The 21845-nt window shown below is 48.6% G+C and overlaps 1 protein-coding gene across 2 annotated transcripts; it reads left to right on the forward strand.

The window, feature by feature from the left end:
* Positions 1-1703: 1703 nt before the first annotated feature.
* Tbl2 (transducin beta like 2) lies at positions 1704-13636 on the forward strand. 2 transcript variants are annotated; one of them, XM_042268478.2, is made up of 7 exons: positions 1704-2400; positions 4186-4307; positions 4937-5121; positions 7192-7343; positions 8018-8144; positions 9242-9394; positions 9849-13636. In XM_042268478.2, the coding sequence occupies exons 1-7, from the start codon at positions 2271-2273 to the stop codon at positions 10309-10311; spliced, it is 1332 nt and encodes a 443-aa protein (XP_042124412.1). In that variant the 5' UTR covers positions 1704-2270; the 3' UTR covers positions 10312-13636. The 2 variants fall into 2 exon arrangements, with proteins under 2 accessions (XP_042124412.1, XP_042124413.1); XM_042268479.2 differs by lacking the exons at positions 1704-2400; positions 4186-4307 and having other exon boundaries at positions 4960-5098.
* Positions 13637-21845: the final 8209 nt, after the last annotated feature.

Below are 21845 nucleotides of genomic sequence, written 5' to 3' on the forward strand. Positions count from 1 at the left end.
GATTGGAGCTTGGTTATCAGAAAGCAACCTAAAACCTGGGTGTGTCATATGAGCCTGCCTGTAAATCCCAGCACAAGGGAGGCAGAGACAGAGAACACCTGCAGTAAATTGCTTTAGTCAAAATAGCTGATGCTGTAAACTACAGATTCGGCAAGATACCTGCTCCAGTGCTTAGTACATAAGATGGAGAGCGATCGTGGAAACCGACAGACGTCAACATCTGGCCTTCACACAAATGCACACACATGTACCCAAACACATTTGGTATGACACCCATGTATGATGCACACAAATACATATGCAAAAAAAATTTTTTTGATACAAAAGTCTCACTATGTAGCCTTCTCTGGCCTGGAACTCTCTGAGTAGATCAGGCTGCCTTTGAACTCAGGAGAAATCCACCTGTCTCTGCTTCCAAGTGCTAGGATTAAAGGAATATGCCACCACAATCAGCAGAGAGAAAGAGAGAGAGGGAGAGGGAAGAAACTTCTTCCAGGGACTAGACAGCAACTTCAGTTGTAGAGCTGCTTAACATACTGAATGCCCTAGATCTGATCTCTAGCATGGCCAAATAATATTAATTAATTAGCCAGGCACTGGTGGCACATGCCTTTAATCTGGCAAAGCTTTGTGAGTTCAAGGCTAGCCTCATTTGCAACGCCAGTTTCAGGACAGCCAGAGCTGTTACACAGAGAAACCCTGTGTCAAAAAAACAATAAATAATAATAATAATAATAATTTGGTATCTCCTTTTCATCCTTTCCACTCTGCTGGCTACCCCGAAATCCAGGCATTTATTACCTTCCTGGAGGATTTTTGCAAGGACTTCCGGTTGGCTTTTTTTTTTTTTAAACCCAAGATGCCCTGGAACTCTCTATGTAGTCTAAGAAGACCTTGAATTTCTTATCTTCCTGCCTCCAGCTCCCCAGTGTGGGATTACAGGCTCATGGGGTGCTGAGGAACTCAGCTTCCTCCAAGCTCGGGAAACACCCTACCAACGGAGCTACATCCCCAACTCCATCCTACTTTATGTTTTGGTTTTATTGTTCTCTTTTCAGCGGTGGGGATCGAATCCAGGGCCTGTACAAGCTAGGCAAGTGCTCTACCATTAAGTTTATCTCCCTGGCTCACTTTCTAACCAGTGCCCTCCTATGATAACCAGCGTGCTGGAATGAAGCCAGCACTCAGGGGTCTCCAGATCTTTCCAACCTTACTAGCCGTTTCTTTTTCTAATGCTCACGCCTTTGCCTCTCCACAAGACCCTCGTTGTTCAGGTCTTTGCGGGGCTGCATCACACCGAGGGTGGAGCATCTCTCTTCCCCAGCAGCAGCACAGGTAAAGAGGGAATAAGAACCTCTGCCCTGTCCCTTGGAAGGATACAGTGTGGCGATGCTGCAATGAAGCTTTTAATAAACGATCAAGAGAAGTGAGAACAGCACCAGCAGAGTCTGCAGCCTGAACACACCGGGCAGACGCTGCTTCAATCAAAGCCGTTTTTTAACCCTCAGGCCCCGCCCCTCAAAAACAGTCCAATAGCCAGGCCTTGCCTCTTCGTTGTCAATCGCTAGGCCCCGCCTCCCAGAGCCGGAAGGCCCTGCCCCTCCAGGCGCCGCAAAGTCCAGGCCCCACCCCTCAGAGCACGTGAAGCTGTTCAGTCAAACCGGCGAGGCCCCGCCCCCAGGGCGCACGAGCCTCTCAGCCCCGCCCCTCAGTGCGTACCAACGGCCAGCTCGTCCTCCTCATAATACTCAAACCAGTCCTTATTCCCCCAAAACACCCAAACGGTCGACACCGGCTCCTCAAGACGCTTCAAAGGCCGAGCTCCGCCCTACATTATGTGTAATTAGGCCGGGTCCGTCGGAAGCGCGCCAACGGACAGGCCCCGCCCCTTGAGAAACTCAAACCACCAGGCTCCGCCCCACAGGGCCCTCCAACGGCCGGGCCCAGCCCCTCGAGCCGCACACGAGGCCAGGCTCCGCCCTACCGAACGCTCCAACCGCCCGGCCCCGCCTCCCAGGACCGGCTAACGACCTGGCCCCGCCCTCGAGGCGCCCAAGCGGCCAAAGCTCCGCCCCGCCGAGCCCTCCAACCGCCTCATAGGACAGGGCAACGGTTAGGCCCCGCCTCCCGAGGCACGCTTAGGAGCAGGCCACGCCCCACACCGGCCAGTCCCGCCCCTCGAGGCGAGCCAACTGTCCTCCCCCGCCCCTCGTGCGCCGAGACGTGAGGACGCCGGCGTCGTAGGCTGAGGTGGCAGCGGTCCTGCAGACATGGAGCTGCCGCAGATGCCGGAGCTGGTGGGGCTGTCCCTGCTGGTGGGGCTGCTGGCCCTGGTGGCCACGGTGGCGGTGGCCCGGGGCTGGCTACGGGCCGAGGAGGACAAAGCCAGCCAGCCCGTCCGTAAGTATACCGGACCGGGTAGCGGTGACTCCAGGAGGACTTTGCTCCCGGCCGCCGCGTGGTCTCAGGAAGCCTAGAGACTCAACGAACCTCAGTTTCCCCGGTTGTGAGATGAGCCTCCCGTGCAGACATCGGGTTGCATGTTCGGGATTGATTACATCTCGGGGGCAGGACTCTGGGGGCTAGGCTCCTAGGCTGTAGGTGACTTTTCCTGGGACAGCACCTCCTCTCCCACTCCACCCCCCCCCCCCCCAACCCCTGACCCTGACCTCGGGGCTGCTATGAAAACTCAGTTAACTCCCCAAGTTTACTGATAGAAAATGGGGGTCATTTGAAAATACTCTTCGGCCAACTCTGACCGGCAGGAACGTCCACTGAACTCCTCTTAGCTATTGATAAGCTTCGGAATCTTTTTAATTCGTTCAGTAAATGAGACAGAAGTAAAAGTGCATGTCTACACTGTGGCTACATGGCTTCTCTTGAGCTTTCTCATCAATGTAGAAATGCTTTTGTTACTTGGTTATACTATCTCATTCAGTTCTTGACCTTTGTTTTTTGTTTGTTTTGTTGTTGTTTTTGAGAGAGGAAAGTTCAGGTTGGCCTTAAACTCACTATGTAGCCCAGTCTGATTTTTAGCTCCTGATCTTCCTGCCTCCACCACCTGAGTGCTAGAATTATAGGCACATACCACCAAGTCTGGTTTCAGTAGCTTTTTAAGGAAACCAAGACTTGAAGCGGTTAAATAACTTATCCAAGACCAGATCCTTCAGTTTCCCTTGTGTGTTGGTCCCTAGGTTGGCAAGCATGCATGCCTACAATCCACACTACACTGGCCAAGCTGTGAACCCACCCAGCTGTGTAAACTCAGAGAGGTGCTGTCCAGACTCAGCAGCCTCTGCAAGATCACTCGGAGGGCTGGGGATGTAGAGTGTGTACCCTTAGCATGCATGGGGCTATAGTTTCAGCCCTTGGTGTGGCTTTAACAACAGAAGATCACTCAGTGATAAAGACCAAATCCAACTCAAGTCTGATTTCTAAGCCTTTAAAAAAAAGCTTAAACATTTTTTAAAATTATGTGTGTATGTCTGTTGTTTGTCCATGTTTAGCAAGTATCCTTGGAGGCCAAAGGTGCCATAGTCTCTGGAACTACACTTATAGTTGGTTGTAAGTCACCTGATTTGAGTACCAGGAGCCAAACTCTGGTTCTCTGAAAGAGCAATATATGCTTTTAACTACTAAGCCATCTCTCCAGCCACCCTTTTTATGTCTGAAGTTGAGGCCTTGCATATGCTAGGCAAGCCCTGTACCATTAAGGTATATTCCTAGCCTCCACCCCCTTTTTAAATGAACATGTGGGTGGATGGACATACATCTTGTACACATGGAGATCAGAAAACAACTTTGTGTATCATTAGGAACACTAGTTGCTTCCATTGAGACAAGGTCTCATGTTGACCTGGAGCTCATGATTAAGTCAAGCTGGTTGGCCAGAGAGCCCTGGGGACCTTCCTGAATTCCACCTCCTGAGTTCTGAAGAATTCATGGCATTTTTATGTGGGTTCTGGGTGTCCTCACACTTGGAAAGCAAGCACTTTACCTACTGAAGCATCCCCCCCCCCCCAGACCTCCCAAGCATCTTTTTGTACACATCACTTTCTCTCCTCAAGGACAAAGGCCCTTTCTGGCTCATGTCTTGGTGCTCCATCCAGAGCCTAGGCAGTCCTAGGTACTTGGGAGATGCTTCTGAGTGAGTGTATGGATAAATGGCATGACTCTCCCTTCTAGGCCAAGAAGCAAACGAATCCAAGAAGTCAGGATCCAAGAAGCAGAAACATAACCATCGGGTTCGTAAGGAGAAGCCTCAGCAACACAGCTTTACCCACCGCCTTCTGGCCGCAGCATTGAAGGTACTTGGTACTCCTGGGTACTGAACATGTGCAGCATGTGTGCATGAAGACCCACACCCCCACAGACTGTCCTTTGTAGTAATCTGTGCATATTACATATACCTCTAACTTATCAGGAGAGTAGGCATACCCCATTCTGGCCCTTCTGCTCCCTCCTTCCCTTATAGTACTGAGGACTGAATCCAGGCCCTTGTGCATGTTAGATGAGCACTCTACCACTGAGTTCCATCTCCAATCCTTGATTGGCAGATTCTACATAAGTGCTCTGCAGCTGAGCACCTTACTGGGGGATTCTAGGCAGCCACTGTACTGGTGGGCTACAATCCTAGCCCACTTTCTACTTTTTATTTATTTTTGTCTACTCTTAATTTTGAGATAGTTTCACTAAATTCTTGGGCTGGCTTGAGACTTTCTCTGTAGCCCAGGCAGGCCTTGAACTTGAGATCCTACTGCTCCAGCCTCTTGAGGAGTAGCTGGGATTATAGAACTGAACTACCAGGGCTAACTTATCCTCTTCTATCCTCAGCTTGTTGGTCACTCAGGCACCAGGGCCAGAGTGGCAGCCCTAGGTTCATCCTCCTGTCCACTGGAGAGGGTCTCTTTTATACTTCCTGCGTTCTTTTCCCTAGAGCCATAGTGGGAATATATCTTGCATGGACTTCAGTAGCAATGGCAAGTACCTGGTCACCTGTGCAGATGACCGCACTGTCCGAATCTGGAGCACCAAAGATTTCCTTCAGCGGGAGCACCGCAGCATGAGAGCCAATGTGGAGCTGGACCATGCCACCTTGGTGCGCTTCAGCCCTGACTGCAGGTGGGACAGGACAGAGCCTCAGGCTCGCCTGCAAAAGCCCAGCTCTTAACTTTGGCCTTCCCAAGTCCAGTTGGGGGTTAGTGAGGAGGGACTAAGAGTCTACCTTGATATGACAAAGAGAGAGAGCATCCGTATAGTATGGGCACCTCCTGTGGCCCTTGGAGGTTCTGCTCTATGAAGGAAGCAGGGAGGGAAAAATCATTCCAACCTGAATTTCTGGAATCTAGCTTTGCCATGAATTTTGGAAGCTCTTGTGACTTCTACGCTCCAGAAATGAAAGGAACCAAAGCTATGAGGATCCTCTTTTTGTAGTGTAGGACTAAACTCGGAATCTCACATGCTGGCAAGGCCTTACTACTGAGCTATACCCTCAGCCTTTCTTGCTCTTTGGGTTTTAGTTTGCTGGTTGTTTTGAGACAGGACACAGGGCCTTGCTATGTTGTTCTCACTAGGTAATGCAGCGTGGCCCTGAACTTGGGGGCTTTATGCCCCAGTTTCCCCGGTTCTAGGATTCAGTGTGGCTTTGTGTGCCTTTGTTCAGGGAAACAAATGTCTCTTTACCCTAGATAGGGCATCAACAACAGACCAAAGAGTGATGGTATCATATGTAGCTTGGCAAACCAGTGAGTTTATTGGGGTTGTTTACGGCAATATGGGTAAGAGGAAGCTTAAAAGAACATGGTCAGGCTGGGCAGTGGTGGCTCATGCCTTTAATCAGAGCACTTGGGAGGCAGAAGCAGGTGGATCTCTGAGTTCAAGGCCAGCCTGGTCTACAGAATGAGTTCCAGGACAGACTCCAAAGCTACACAGAGAAATCCTGTCTCGAAAAACAAACAAGCAAAAAGAACATGAACAACTCTTTGGGAGCCAAATCATAAAAGCCCACCCCAGCATAGGTACTGACTCACAAAAGCTGTATTCTTGAAGCTGCATATTGGGCTGTAAGGCAGCTCCAGCATACAGTCTTCTCCTGCCCGTCCTTGTTTACTAGTGCTATAACCTTGGGAGGGGACCTTATGAGGCTTGTGACTTTTCAGGGCTTTCTGTTCTCCTTAAGTCTCAAAGCCTCTTCTTTTTTTGTTTCATTTTTGTTTTGTTTTTCTAGACAGGGTTTCTCTGTGTAGCTCTGGCTGTCCTGGAACTCGCTCTGTAGACCAGACTGGCCTCAAACTCACAGAGATCTCCTGCCTCTGCCTCCCGAGTGCTGGGATTAAAGGCGTGCGCCACCACCGCCCGGCTTCAAAGCCTCTCCTATTTATGGAGGGTATTTTTATGTTTTAGTGCTAAGGATCAAACCCAAAGCCTACCACTGAGATATATCTCTGTCCTTGAAATACTTTGTTTTGCTTTTTGTGCGTGTAGGCCAGAGAACAGCAGAAATTGGGTTTTTTTTTTTTCTTGCTATTATACGTGTTTCTGAGTATTCTTAAGTCACATTAGCCTTGCCAAGCAAGTGCTTTTTAACCTGCTGAGCCATCTCATTGGCCCTCTGAATAGTTTTTTATGAGATTTTGAGGGGCTGGAGTGAGATGGTTCAGGGGTTAAGAACACTGGCTGCTCTTACACAGGACTGGGGTTCACTTTCTAGCATGTACTGGAGTCTATAACTCCAGTCTTAGGGGGAGCCTTTGTCCTCTTCTGGCCTCTAAGGGCACCAGGCATGTGGTGCACAAACATGTTTAAAGTTTAAAAAAGTTTTTTTTTTTTTTTTTTTTTTGAACCAAGAGATCTATAGTTAAGACTATACCGGGGCTGGAGAGATGGCTCAGAGGTTAAGAGAGCTGGCTGCTATTCCAGAGGTCCTGAGTTCAATTCCCAGCAACCACAAGATGGCTCACAACCATCTGCAATGAGATCTGGCGCCCTCTTCTGGCCTGCAGGAATACATGCAGACAGAACACTGTATACATAATAAATAAAAAAACCTTTAAAAAAAAAAAAAAAAAAAAAAAAAAAAAAAAAAAAAGACTATACCATAGGGCAAGAGGGGCAGTCTTGATTTTCTGTGGGATCTAGAACACATAGGCCTCTGTCCAGGTAAGAAAATGACCTCTCTTTTGCTGTCTCTAGAGCCTTCATTGTTTGGCTGGCCAATGGGGACACCCTCCGTGTCTTTAAGATGGCCAAGCGAGAAGATGGGGGCTTTACCTTCACAGCCACCCCAGAGGACTTCCCTAAAAAGCACAAGGCGCCCATCGTCAACATCGGCATTGCTGACACAGGTAGGGAAGTCTAGTGGGTGGAGCTTACTCAAGGCATGAGAAAGTGCCTGAATCATAACTTGTTCTTTGTTTTAAAGGTTTATTCATTTTTACTTTATGTAGTGGGTGTTTTACCTGAACGTATGTCTGTGCACCACTTACATGCAGTGCTCACAGAGGCCAGAAGAAGATGTGGGGTCCCCTGGGACTAGAGTTACAGCCAAAAGCAAGCTGCCATGTGGGTGCTTGGGATTAAACCCAGGTCCTCTGAAAGAGTAGCCAGTGCTCTGAACTGCTGAGCCATCTTTCCAGGCCCCCCACCCCGTTTTACTCTGTGTGTGTGTGTGTGTGTGTGTGTGTGTGTGTGTGTGTGTGTGATAGTACACATGTGGAGGTCAGAGGACAACCTGTAGAAGTCAGCCCAATCTTCAACACATGGGAGTTGAACGCCAGTCATTAGGTTTGGTGACAAGTACCTCCACCTGCCTCTCGCCGCCCTTCTGAGTTGTGTTTGTTGAAGGAGTTGATAGTGCCTGAGTTTTGCCTGGCATCATTGTGACCCAAGAGCTCTGGCCCTGTGCTTCCCTAGAGTCCGTAAGAGCCATACTTCTTAGAGCAGTTCCTCGATGTTTCTTTGGGAGGTGACAGTTGGTCTGGTCATATCCCTGGCCTCACAGCTTTCCTCTCCTCATCAGGGAAGTTCATCATGACAGCCTCTAGTGACACAACGATCCTCATCTGGAATCTGAAACGTCAGGTGCTAGCCACGATCAATACCAACCAGATGAACAACACGTACGCTGTTATCTCCCCATGTAGCAGGTAAGGACGCGGTAGAGCGCAGAGGCAGTTTTGAGAAATGGGGTAGGGACACCGGGAGGTAAGCCCTAGCTCTCCAAAGCGTGAAAGGATTTCCCACAAGCCCCCATAGTCCTGGTGTTTGTTTCTTCACCTACAGTGTGTTTATTTTGCAGTGCTGAGGGTGGGAAGCAGAGCGTTGTGCATGTTAGGCAAACAGTCAAGCACTGCACTTCAGAAGTCCCTCATCATGGGCTTCAATCATTCCACTTGTTTTGTTTGGAGTCCGGTGCTCACTGTATATCCCTGGCTGGCCTGGAACTCACTGAGATCGGCCTGCTCTGTTTCTTGACAGCTTGGATTAAAGGCTGTGCCACCATACCAGGCCTTTTAAAAATATTTGTTGGTTTGGTTTTATTTGTTCTGAGACAGGATCTCAGTGTGTAGACCTTGCCAGCCTGGAACTCACTATATAAACCAGGGTAGTCTCAAACTCACAAGAGATCTGCCTATTCTTGCCTCTTAAGCATTGGGACTAAAAGTATGCATCATATAGGGCTGGAGAGATGGCTCAGAGGTTAAGAACACTGGCTGTTCTTCCAGAGGTCCTGAGTTCAATTCCCAGCAACCACATGGTGGTTCACAACCATCTATAATGAGATCTGGTGCCCTCTTCTGGCCTGCAGGCCGAACACTTGCTGTATACATGATAAATAAATAAATAAATATAATCTTAAAAAAAAAAGTATGCATCACCACACCCAGTCTTACTATATTAATTTTAATTTTAGTTTGAGACAAGATCCTGCTAAGTTATCTATACTGCCTTCCTGTTTACTCTGTTAGCACAGGAACGCCTTGAACTAGAGATCCTCCTGCCTCAGCCTCCAGACTAACTGGGATTGAAGGGTTATACCTCCATGCCTGACATGGGAACACTTTTAAAAGGTTCCTTAGAAGCTGGGCTGTAGCTGTAGATGACTTACCTTGTATTTATGAGACCCTAGATCCATGCCTAGTATCACCACAAGGTGCTGTTTCTCCAAAGAGAGATGGCTAAGATCTGTTAGGAACAAGATGTCTTTAACATTTGAATTTTAAGCGTGTGGGTTATGTGACAGGTTTGTGGGTTCCTGTGGCTTCACCCCAGATGTGAAGGTCTGGGAGGTCTGCTTCGGGAAGAAAGGGGAATTCCAGGAGGTGCTTCGAGCCTTTGAGCTGAAGGGCCACTCTGCCTCTGTCCATGCTTTCGCTTTCTCCAATGACTCTCGGAGGTGAGTACATCCGTGCATTTTCTTTCCTTTGTTCTTTTGGTTGTTTGGTCTTACTTGGTACAGATAGCCAAGGCTGGCCTTGAAGGCCTCATCCACCTGCCTCTCTCTTAAGTACTGAGATATAGGTGTGTACTTACCTGGCAATTTTTTATTTTGTCCTGTTTATGTTTTTTGACACAGGGTCTCACCTGGTAGCCCAGACTGGCCTTGAACTCACATTGATCCTCCTGCCTTGCCTCAGCCCCCAGTGCTGAGATTATAGGTGTGAACCAGCGAGCTGGGCTGAGCAGTGGGCCCAGCTGGGCTGCAGGTCTGGGGGCAGTCTGAGAAGGGTGGAGGACTTGATTCCCAGCAGGCTGTTGACTTGGCTTCCTAGCTGCAGTCCCTTGGGCTGCTCCAGTGCCTTTCCAAGCCGGGGTTGTTGAGGCTCTAGCTGTGATTTCCCACATTACAGGATGGCCTCTGTCTCCAAGGATGGCACATGGAAGCTGTGGGACACAGATGTGGAATACAAGAAGCAGCAGGACCCCTACTTGCTAAGGACAGGCCACTTTGAAGAGGCAAGCACCATGCCTTGCCGCCTGGCGCTCTCCCCTGACACCCATGTCCTGGCCTTGGCCACTGGCACCAGTATTCATCTCTTCAACACGAGGCGTGGAGAGAAGGAGGAGTGCTTCGAGTCGGTCCACGGGGAGTGCATCACTGACTTGACTTTTGACATCACCGGTCGCTTCTTGGCCTCCTGTGGGGACCGTGCCGTGCGGCTTTTCCACAATACCCCAGGCCACCGGGCTGTGGTGGAGGAGATGCAGGGCCTCCTGAAGCGGGCCTCCAGTGAGAGCACCCGCCAGAGGCTGCAGCAACAGCTGGTCCAGGCCCAGGAGGTCCTGAAGAGCCTGGGGGCCCTGAAGAAGTGACTGGCCCAGGATGGCTCTGCCTGCCCCAGTGGTTGCCACTCTTTCCCAGGTGCCCCTGGGGTGGAGACCTGGAGGAACCTCCCAATTCCCTTCCTGGTGGCCCCTGCTTTTTCCCATTGAAACTATTCTTGCATACTTAGATCTCTCTCTCTCTCTCTTCTTGTTTGACTCCTCCCAGACTGAAAGGTGCTGTTTTCTCACAGGCCCAAGGGTGGAATCTGTCTTCACCCAGCACTAAGAAGAGGGGTAGAGAGAAGAGAGACAGAGAGAGCAAAGTCTTTGACTGTGTGGCAAAAGACCCTGACACCCAAAGAAGTTTGTGTCAGGTCAAACCTGAGGGACACTAGAGAACAAGGTGGCTGTTGTATAAGGGTGCAGAATGTGTTTTATAATGCTGCAAAGTGAGTCTCCACCTGGACCAGACTCCTGTTACCAGCAGGAAATAATTAAGGACTGGTCTTTGTTGGCACTGGTCTATAATCGCAGCACTCTACAGGCAAAGGCGGGAGGATCAGGGGTTCAAGTCCAGCTTGGACTACTTAGTGAATTCCAGGACCTCCTGGGCTCCATATGGAGAGAGACCTTGACTAGAGATTTTTTTTTGCTCTGGATTTCTTCAGTTTTCTTATTTGTAAAATGGGGAACGATGCTCTCTGTGGCCTTCTTGAAAAGATGTTGTGAAGCTAAGAGCATTCTAAAGTTCCCATGCATGGAGCACAACAGTGCTGTCCAGTGTCATTAACTCTCAGATAAACTTGTAACTCTAACTTTGGTCTGCAACCAGATAAGAAAGAATCACAACCCTCAGGAAGGCTGAGGCTCCTGGGGCTTGGCTTGCTCATTATCTTGGTTGAATGTGGTGGTTTGGTTCCCGTGCCTTGAGAAGTAATGCTATCTTAACATGGCACTCCTCTCTGTGGGAGACCTCGTGGACTTAACACATCAGTGCCTGTTACATGGGACTAGCTAGTGATGCTGGCTAACACATACAAACAAGACTGGATCTGCTGCCAAAGATCCACGTGGTGGGAAGGACCTGGAGGCTGGTGTCTGTGAAGTGCTTTTGGTTCATTCACAGCTGCAGAGGCTGGTGTAGACATGGGGAGGAAGTGGCATACACCCAGAGAGAGATTGGCTCTCAGACATGTAAACTGTAAGACTGTTGGATCCAAGGGATAAGGAGGTGTCAGGTCAGGAATCTAGGAGGGCTTGAATCTAGCATAAAGTACCCATCTCAGTTAGTTTTGATCTCTGGCTTAAAAGGAGGGCCTCTTGCAGCCATCCTCAACGCCTCAGAATGTTCGAATAAGGCATGACCCTGAAGTTGACCTTGATGGCTCCCTTGTCGGCACCCTCTCCTTCCACCACCACTGCTGCATCCAGACGGCCTGCAGCAGCTGCTGTCGCCGTCTCTTCTGTTACCATCCTCGTCTTCTCCACTGTCACCTTCTATATGTCAGGGGTTTGTTTCCAGCCACAGTATTCACGTTACCTTCCTACATAGTTTAGCCAGCTTTTGAAAAACATAAACAGACCATACCGTGCCATTCCCAGTTAAAAACCCTTCAAAGGCTTCCCTCTATTCTTGGACTAAAACCCTGAGCTCGCTCTGGCCTGCATAGTGTACTGACGTTTTGCCCCTCCTGTGGTCTTTCTTTGCGATGGTCCAGCCCACCCCATTCTTCCTGTTTCTTTGCTAACCCAAGCAGTTGACAGGCTCCAGGTATGGGCTGTCCCTCTTGTGTGCTGCAAGCATTTTTCCTTTCTGTTGGCAGACTTGTCGGTGCGTTCCGTCCTTGTGACTGACTCCAGGCAGTTGCCTCCTCAAACACTCCATCCGAAGTAGCCCTTTCCACCAATCCTGTCCTATTGGTTACATTGGTGCTTTTCTTTCTTTTGTATGACTTGGTGCTTTCTGAAACCATCTTGTTTGGCTATGTATTTGCTCCAGTGCCAGTGATGAGGGCAGTCAAGTGTGTGGCAAAAGTGGGACTTGGGCGGGTCACCTGATGGTGAGATGGGAAGAAATGGTAGAGACTGCAGTGGGCTGCTGGCCATGTGTCATGGATGCATCATGGTTGGTAGCTGCTACATACTGTTTAAGAATTCCCCAAAGTTGCCAGTTTCAGAGATGTTAGATGTTGGCATCTTACTTTGAAACGAGGCACCACTGTGAACTGGACCAAACACTGATGTAGGACTATGTGGCTCATCAGTCTCGTTGGCACTTAAGGATTGTTCCTTGCTTTTCATTTTGCAGTCCTGGGGATGGAACCCAGAGCTTTCTGCAGGGTAGACAGTTGCTCCGCTGCTGAGCCATGCCCCAGGCCTCACTAGGAGATGCTAGACAATGACTCTCCTGCTCAGCCCCAGCTCCAGCCCTCACTATTAGATGCTAGACAATGGCTCCTGTTCAGCCACAGTCCTAGCCCTCACTAGGAAATGCTAGACAATGACCCTCCTGCTCAGCCACAGCCCCAGCCCCTCACTGGGAGATTCTAGGCAAAGGTTCTCCCGCTCAGCCCCAGCCCCTCACGGGGAGATTCTAGGCAAAGGCTCTCCTGCTCAGCCACAGCCACAGCCCCTCACTGGGGGATTCTAGGCAAAGGCTCTCCTGCTCAGCCCCAGCCCCTCACTGGGAGATTCTAGGCAAAGGCTTTCCTGCTCAGCCTCAGTCCCTTACTGGGGGATTCTAGGCAAAGGCTCTCCAGCTCAGCCCCAGCCCCAGCCCTCACTGGGCTCCGCACTGGGCCTCGCACTGGGCCTCCAGCACTAGTGTGTGAATTGCTGAAGAATGCATTGGAACATGAGCTTCACAAAGGCAGAATTCTTGTTGCCTTGTTCTGGTCCCAAGTCAAATAGCTGGGACAGAGTAAGCTCTCAATAAATAGAACTCAGACTAGAAGTAATTGACAAAACAATTGAATTTCTTTTGTTTTTCTGCACTCGGCTCTCCACTGTGGATTCAGGTTTCTGATGAGATCAGCCATATTGAGGGCAGTATGGCCACATAGAGATTTGGGTTCTGGATACACAGCTCTGCCTTATGCTGTGTGTGCATGTGGGGTCTGGGGCCAGTCTACTTTGGTTGTCAGAAGCAGCTGGAAAGGCTTTCACTTGCTTTTGAATGTGGGCTTTGAGAAGTAACTGGTGTCATGGCTGCAGAGGGAAGGTAGGGAACCCAAGAATGCTGAGCCACTGAAGTCAGAAGTCTGTTCTGGAATCAGCCACGTCACTGACCTGTGGCCTGGAGTGGGGTGATCACCTCGGATGTCTTGAGTTTGTCCCCTCATCTGTAAAATGGGAATAAATGCTGTCCTGTCTACCTTGCTGTGTTGATTCTTTGTGTGTGTGTGTGTGTGTGTGTGTGTGTGTGTGTGTGTGTGTGTGTGTGTGTATGAGTGTGCATGTGTGTATTACACAGGGGATTAGACATGTGGTCTTGCCCCACCCCCAATTTTTTGTTTGTTTGAGACAGGGTCTCACTTTGTAACCTTGGCTGGCCTGGAATTATAGAAATCCACTTGCCTCTGCTTCCTGAGTACCGGAATCCAAGGCATGTGTACCACACAGCTCTCTTTACCTTTCTTTTGAGCTAGTATCTCACTAAATACTTTGCCTTTGAACTTGAGATAGTTGAGCTTGGCCCTCTTGAGTAGCAGAGCTGCATCTTCATGCCTGGTAGCTGCTATTTCCTACTAGTGAGAGCCTTACAAAAGGTCATTGCATAGCCTGCCCAGGGTTAGAACAGTGCTGTTCTTGCCCTAGGAAAAGTGTCTGGCTATTAGTAGAGACTGCCAGGTTTTTAGGGTCCTCAAGGGTGGAGGCAGCACTGATACATACCGATTTTACACAGTGTGTGGTGGCGCATGCTTGAACCCAGTACTTGGCAGGTTGAAGTTGAAGAATCATGAGTCTGTCCTGTGCTACATAGACTCTAAAACACAAAATTTAATACTACTTCTGAAGGTTTTTAATTTCTCAAAACAAAAAGGTGTAGGAGAGCTGCACATGGTGGTACTTACCTTATAACCCCATCACTCAGGAAGCTGAGGCAGGAGGACAACAAGTTTAGGACCAGAGAGATGGTTCAGTGGATAAATGATCTTGCTACACGAGCCTGTATCCTGAGTTCAATCCCAGGTTCCACGTGAAGGTGGAGAGAGCAGTGACTCCCTGTTCTATTGCATGTATCATGCATATACACTATAAATTTTTAAAAACTTAAAAGGCTGGAGAGATGGCTCAGTGGTTAAGAACACTGGGTGCCCTTCTAGAGGGCCTAGGTTCAATTCCCAACACCCACAATTGTGGTGATATGTTGTGTACCCATAAACTTGCCTGAGGATTAGAGGACAGAGTCAGCCACTAGATTAGACATAGAGGTCAGGCAGTGGTGGTACTTTAATCCCAGTGCTGGGAAGCACACGCCTTTAATCCCAGGAAGTGATGTCTGGGCAGAGAAAGGTATATAAGGTGTGAGGAAACAGGAACTCACTCTCTTTAGGCTGAGGATTTTGTAGCGGTAAGCTAGTGGCTGGCTGTTCTGCTTCTCTGATCTTTCAGCTTTCATCCCGATATCTGACTATGGATTTTTTATTAAAAGACCATCATAGATTTGAACAGCACACAATGGTGGCTCACAACTGTAGCTCCAGTCCCAGGGGAGCTGATGTCCTTCTGGCTTCCACAGGCTTGCATTCAGGTAAAACACCCATACACAAAAATGATTATTTATGTATATGAGTCGTCTGTCTGCATGTATGACTGTATGCTAGAAGAGGTTATCAGATTCCACTATAGATGGTTGTGAGCTACCATGTGGGTGCTGGGAACTGAACTCAGGTCCTCTGGAAGGGCAGCAAGGGCTCTCAACTGCTGAGCCATCTCTCCAGCCCCCCACTTTTTTTTTTTAATTAAAAGAAAAAAAAAATGACTGGCTGGAGACTTGGCTCAGTAGCTAAGAGGATTTGTTGCTCTTTAGTGAACCTAGTGGATTCCCAACACCCTCTTCTGACCTAGGAAGACATCAGGCACTCACATGGTGTATGTACATACATGCAGACAAAACACATAAAACAATTTTTAAAGACAGGAAAGAGAAATAACAATGTATAACCTGTTTTCACCAATCACTTAAAATTGAAGAAAACTTGGAAAAGTACATAGAAAGGCCTGTTGATTCTTGATGATATATATGTCCAGGTAAGGAAAGTATTCATGTAAAAAATTATTCTAGCCATTGTGGTAGTGCATGCCTATAATCCTAGCACTTGGGAGGCAGAAGCAGGAGAATCATTTCAAGACTTGTGCGGTGGTTATATAGCCAGATCCAAGTCATCCATGGCTTTTATCAAAAAAAAAAAAAAAAAAAAAAAAGCCAGGCATGGTGGTGCTTACCCTTAATCCCAGGACTTGGGAGAGGTAGAGGCAGATGGATCTCTGTGAGTTCAACAGCAGTCTGGTCTACAGAGTGAGTTTAAGGCCAGCCGGAGCTATTCAGCGACACCCTGTCTCAAAAACAAAAATGGCTAATGATAGATGACTTAGTGGGTAAAAGTGCCTGCTGTTGCCAGGCGGTGGTGGCGCACGCCTTTAGTCCCAGCACTCGGGAGGCAGAGCCAGGCGAGGCGGATCTCTGTGAGTTCAAGGCCAGCCTGGGCTACAGAGCAAGATCCAGGAAAGGCGCAAAGCTACACAGAGAAACCCTGTCTCGAAAAAAAAAAAAAAGAAAGAAAGAAAGAAAAAGTGCCTGCTGCCATGCCTGACGGCCTCACTTGGATTCTGTCCCCACTGACACCTGCAGGTTATCCTCTGACTTCCACTTGTGCTATGCTATGTGTACATATACACAACAATTGTTTGGTTTTTCGAGACGGTTTCTCTGTGTAGCTTTTGGAGCCTATCCTGGAACTCACTTTGTAGACCAGGCTGGCTTTGAACTCAGAGATTCACCTGCCTCTGCCTCCCCAGTGCTGGGATTAAAGGTGTGCGCCACCACTGCCTGGCACAACCATTTTTTTTAGTGCTTAAAAAAAGAAAAAAAAAAAAAGAAGAAGAAGCTGGGCTTGGTAGTGCATTCCTTTAATCCCAGCACTTGGGAGGCAGCAGCAAGTGAATTTCCGTGAGTTCAAGGTCAGCCTGGTCTACAAAGCAAGTTCCAGGACAGCCAGGACTACACAGAGAAACCCTGTCTCCAAAAGCCAAAACAACAACAAACGAACCTAGAGGTGGTGATGCATGCTACCATCCCAGAGACAGGAGAATCCGGGTCCTCGCTGGCCAGCCAGTGTTGCCCAGTCAGCAAGCTCCAGGCCAACGAGAGACCCCTGACACCAGAAACATCTGGCCTTCACACCCAGACAGACAGACACACACGGGTATGTACACACAGTTACACTCAAAATGTTTTGTTTTAAAGATTGTTGGTGCACACAGGCAGTCTCAGCACTGAAGTAACTGAGGTAGGTCACTTGAGTCCACAAGTTCAAGAGAAGCCTGATGAACACAAACCCCATCTCTTACCTTTAGGGACAACAGACATAAAGTCTCTGTTTATGATTGGGGAGCAACTTTCTTTGTGCTGGATCAACCCAACATTGTCTCCACTTGTCCCAGTATCTAGAAACTTCATCTGGAGACTCAGGTCCTCCATAAGTTACGGAAACAGGTCTTCCTTAGCTTGCTTTTGGGGCATACCTTTTGGGACTGAGGTTCATGGAACAGAACTGGTATAATCTGCAGCTGCAATGATCACAAACGTGCCTGTCTTCTGATGTTGGGCCTATCCTCAAAGTCTTCCTCTGCCCTTCGTGTTACACAGGCTGTTTGGGGCAGTTTAGGCTTGGAAAGTAACTATGGTTTCTACTTGCCTTTTGGTATACAAGTTGCTGCTGCTGCTGCTGCTGCTGCTGCGTGCAGTTCTTGTGGTTTTATTTAAGCACAAATAAATCATGCATGTGAGTGAGCCATCTGTCCATTTTCTTCACAGTCTGGCCTGGGCGTTGGTGACTCTGATGGTGCTCTTTCCAAGATGGCTTGCAGTTCTTGGAAGTGCAAACATGTACATGTAGGCATGCACACGTGCATACACACACACACACACACACACACACACACACGCACGCACGCACGCACGCACGCACGCACGCACGCACGCACGCACGCACGCACGCTCCTGTGTGCTTCTGAAGGGTTAATGCAAGTGCACCACGTAAGAATGGCCAGTATAGCCAGGTGGTGGTGGCGCGCTCGGGACGCAGAGGTAGGCGGATCTCTGTGAGTTGAAGATCAGCCTGGGCTACAGAGGGAGTTCCAGGACAATCAGGGCTGTTACACAGGAAACCCCTGTCAGGAAAACAACAACAACAAAATAATGTTAAAGAATGGCCAATCTGAGGGCACGCTGAAAGGAAGAAAAGACAGGCAGGTGCGACGGCTCCGTGGATAAAAGGCACTCGCCTTTTTCTTATTGGAAGCACTCAGCATAGTAAGAGTGACTGTACACCAGGAGCAGGAACCGCTCCTTGATGCTGCGGACCTGGAAGCCACCGGGCAGCGTGTGCTTGGTTTTCTTTCTCCCATAACCAGTGTTGGACATCTTGGATGACTTTGTTTTACAAGATGCCAGAGGGCAGCCGTGATGCTTGGAAAGAGATGGCAGCCACCTCACTGGCATCTGGGAAGAAGAAGAAGGCAATATCTGCTTTTTAAATTTTTGGGTTACTTGTTTTGGTTTTCTGAGACAATGTTTCTCTGTTCTCTAGACCAGGCTGTCCTCAAACTCTGTCTGCCTCTTCAAGTGCTGGAATTAAAGGCTTGCGCTGACACTGGGTTTTTGTGTTTTAAGACAGTATTTCACTATGTAGCCCTGGCTGGCCTTAAACTCGGAGATCTGTCTCCTCTGTCTTCTAAGTGCTGAGATTAAAGGCATCTCAAAATTTGTAGTTTTATGGCAGGCCCTTGCTGTGTAGCCCTGGCAGCCTTGGACTGCCTCAGTTTCCCAAGTGCTAGCGAGTCACCATGCCCACCTAATTTTTCACATCTATTTGTATTTAGTGAAATACCACTTCCAAACTTACATAGCCTAGGCTGGCCCAGAACTTCTGGCAATCTGGCACATTCAGCTTCCTGAGAGCTGAGATTACAGGCATGAGACACCACACCCAACACATCCAGTCTTTTAAACTATAGAACACAGATAAAAATAGTGGTACCATGTAAGAGTGACCTGTCATATTCCAGAGAGTATGTATGTGGGGGGACACACATGTGCTAGAGTATGGATGGGGCAGTCAGAACAACTTTCAGGAGTAGGTTCTCTCCTTCCACTGTGGATTCCAGGTATCAAACTCAGGACCTTAGATGTACACAGCAAGTGCCTTTATCCACTGAGCCATCTCACCAGCCCAGTCTTCCCTTCTTCCTTTCAGCGTGCCCTCATGGTCACTGTTCTTACGTGGTGCACTTGCATTAGCCCTTCAGGAGCACACAGTAGATACTTGATACATGAGTGAGTGTGTGTGTGGTGTAGCCATGGGGTAGGCACTGTACATGGTTACCTCACACTCTACTTCTGAGCTACCCTCCAAGCCTGGTTATTTCATATTCGTGGCTTAACACAGTAAACATATATACTTATTCCCTGATGCCAAGGGGATGGATGTACACAGAGGTGCTGACCATTTAGAGCTCCAGAGTAACTTGCATATAGCACTTTCCAAAACACCTTTTCAGACTCTAACATCTTAGGAATGACACATCCAGTTTTATTTCTATGTTATGTGTATTTTCTACAGCAAGCATGCCTTTTTCTAAAATCAGTAACACATACTGGAAACAGTACTAACATTTGAAGGCTAGGGATGTAGGTCAGTGAATAAGTACTTGTCTGTATGTGCAGGACCCTGTTTTTCATGTTCAGCACCATCACAGCAAATGACCTCTTATAACCTCTCTTTTCTGTGTGGCCTAGGCTGGCTTAGAACTTGAGATCCTCCTGCCTCAGCCCCCTGAATCCTAAGACTACAGGCACATGCCACCATAAGTCAACTCACTTTTACTTGTATTAGTTTTTCTGAGGTAGCACAGAACTATGACCAGACTGCAGATGGAGGAATGGAGACTTCCTGAGCTTTCGTGGCAAGCACAAATTCAATCCAAAGTCGAAATAGAGAGCTCAGACTTGTTCCTAGTATTTCTCTCTGTAGAGCCTTTGACTTTGCCATCCACGAGGTGATCCCTTAAGGGTATGGGCTTTGTAAGTCTTAGTTCATTTGTATGTGTTTGTGTACATGTGTGTTCATGTGTGATACTTGGGATAGAACTTAAGGCCACATGTTCTAATGCTGAGCCATGTCCTTAGCCCCTCACTGGCTGATTCTAGCAGGTGCTTTACCACTGAGCCACACTCCATCCTTTATTGGATGATTCTAGGTAAGTGCTGTATGACTGAACGATCCTCTAGTTCCAAGCCTACCTTTTTCTTTATTTCTCAAAACCTAGGTCTTAATGGAGCCCAGAGTGGTCTTGAAACCACAATGTAGCTGAGGTTGGCCTTGACCTTGAATTCCCGATCTTCTAGCCTCCATCTCTTGAGTGCTGGGATTAGAGGTATAGGCCACTGTGTCCTGCTTATTTCAGAAAGTGTCTTGTGTGTAGCTCATGTTGCACAATATACAGTTCCAGGCTACACGAAGAGACCCTATTTCAAAAATACAAAAGTTTTAAAAAAGGAAGATTGGCGTAGAAACGTGAAGCGCAGAAGGAAGGGAGTTCCTGGTGGCAATGGCTTGGACTCTGGCGGAGAGAGAATTAAGACATAGCTGTCAGGTGGTGGGCCTCCTTGTTCTAGGTGGTGGGCCTCATACTTCTTCTAGGGGAGTGGGTGTCCATGAACACCGGTGAAACCTACCACACCGCTGCTCTGCCTTGCATTCTTTTCCTGTTCCCTACTCTCATCTCAGTGGTGCTTAGAGCATCTCCTTCATCCCTGCATCCTGCAGTGCAGGGCATAATGTTTGGGCAGTGCCTGGGTCCACTTATGTTGGAGCAGCCCCCGGTGTGGGGAACAGATTTGTCACCTTCGACCCTGTTATTTCAACGGTAATCCTTTCCCCGCACTCGCTACTCAGGCTCTTCCACCCACCAGGTAGGAGCTGTTCAGGAACCCCTGACCAGCAAACATCATAGACTTTTCCAGCCATGGTGTTCCTTAGCTGAAAGGATGACAGTCTTAAATCAGAAGCTTTGTCAAGTTCAGGGTTTCCTACACATTATCTGGACGTTTCTCATCCTCCTCTCCTCTGGCAGGGTCTCATGTAACCCAAACTGGCCTCAAACTTTCAGCGTAGCTGTCTGACCTTGAACTCCTGACCTCCCTGGAACTGTAGGTAAAATTCTGTCTTCATTCAAACAAGGACCTACGGGGCACATACTGTCAGCTGCAAGGTCACTGTGTATACTTCTCAGTGTTTTTGTTAGCATCGCCTTTCACACACCTGTTTTCTAGTCTGCATCTTCTACTGTATCAGACGTTTGTTCTTTTTGTAGCCTTGGCTGGTCTGAAACTCACTCTGTAGACCAGGCTGTCCTTGAACTCAACAGAGATCCACCTGGCTCTGCCTACCAATTGTTGGGATTAAAAGTTGGTCACAACCCCTGGTCTAGAGTTCTTCCAAAGGAGGAACACTTAGGACCTCAGTAGTTGGTCCAGTGCACAGGAAATAGGCAATGCTTTATCCAGAATTGATGAATTCCACAACAGTAGAGTACTAAGTATGAATCACATGAAGAATATTCAGGAAGAGCTGCAATTTGAGCTGGATGTTGGAAAAGTAGTTGGTTCAAAGAGAAGAAAATTCCAGATGGGTAACAACGATGAATACAAGGATAGAAGTCAAGATGAAGAAAGGTGTGGAATTGACTCTGGGACACAGCTATTTAGCTGCGGAGCAAAGATGTTCTGGACAGTGATGACCCTGGTCTTTGTTTCCATGAACACGGAGAGCATAAACAATTCCTTGAAGGGCCGGGGACCACCATGGGGTTAATGTGTTTAACGGCAACAAAGCCTGACAACCTGACACTCACGGGAGAACCGACTCGCACAAATTGGTCCTCTGTACCATATACACACTTAAAAAAAATTTCTTTTCTCAGGTGTGGTGGCTGGCACACAACAACACTCCGAGGCAGAAGCAGGTGGCTCTTGAGTTCTAGGTGGGCCTGGGCTACGTAGCAAGTTCAATTGCATAATGAGACCTTGTTCCCCCCCCCCCCCCAAAAAAAAAGTTCATTGAAGCTGCAGAAGAGGGAAGTGGCGACTTTGAGATCTCATCCCACCACCGTCACCATCGCAGCCTCGCCCGGCACCCACCACGTGCGGGCTGCATTAGGCTCTGCCTGCCAGTGAGGAACCCGTGGGTCTCCCGAAGCGCACAGCAGGGACGCCCCGGGCGGGGTGCGCAAGCGCGCTGAGCCTTCCAGGGCCCAAGGGGCGGGCGGGTGCGCGCGGTCCCTCGCGCACGCGCGCT

This window comes from Peromyscus maniculatus, chromosome 23, assembly GCF_049852395.1.
Source record: "Peromyscus maniculatus bairdii isolate BWxNUB_F1_BW_parent chromosome 23, HU_Pman_BW_mat_3.1, whole genome shotgun sequence".
In the NCBI taxonomy this organism is placed as follows: Eukaryota; Metazoa; Chordata; class Mammalia; order Rodentia; family Cricetidae; genus Peromyscus; species Peromyscus maniculatus.

Coding starts and splice junctions, on each gene's coding strand:
- Tbl2 (XM_042268478.2), top strand. CDS start 2,271: ATGGAGCTGCCGCAGATGCCGGAGCTGGTGGGGCTGTCCCTGCTGGTG. Junction 7,344..8,017: donor CATCGGCATTGCTGACACAG/GTAGGGAAGTCT, acceptor TCTCCTCATCAG/GGAAGTTCATCATGACAGCC. Junction 9,395..9,848: donor TTCTCCAATGACTCTCGGAG/GTGAGTACATCC, acceptor CCCACATTACAG/GATGGCCTCTGTCTCCAAGG.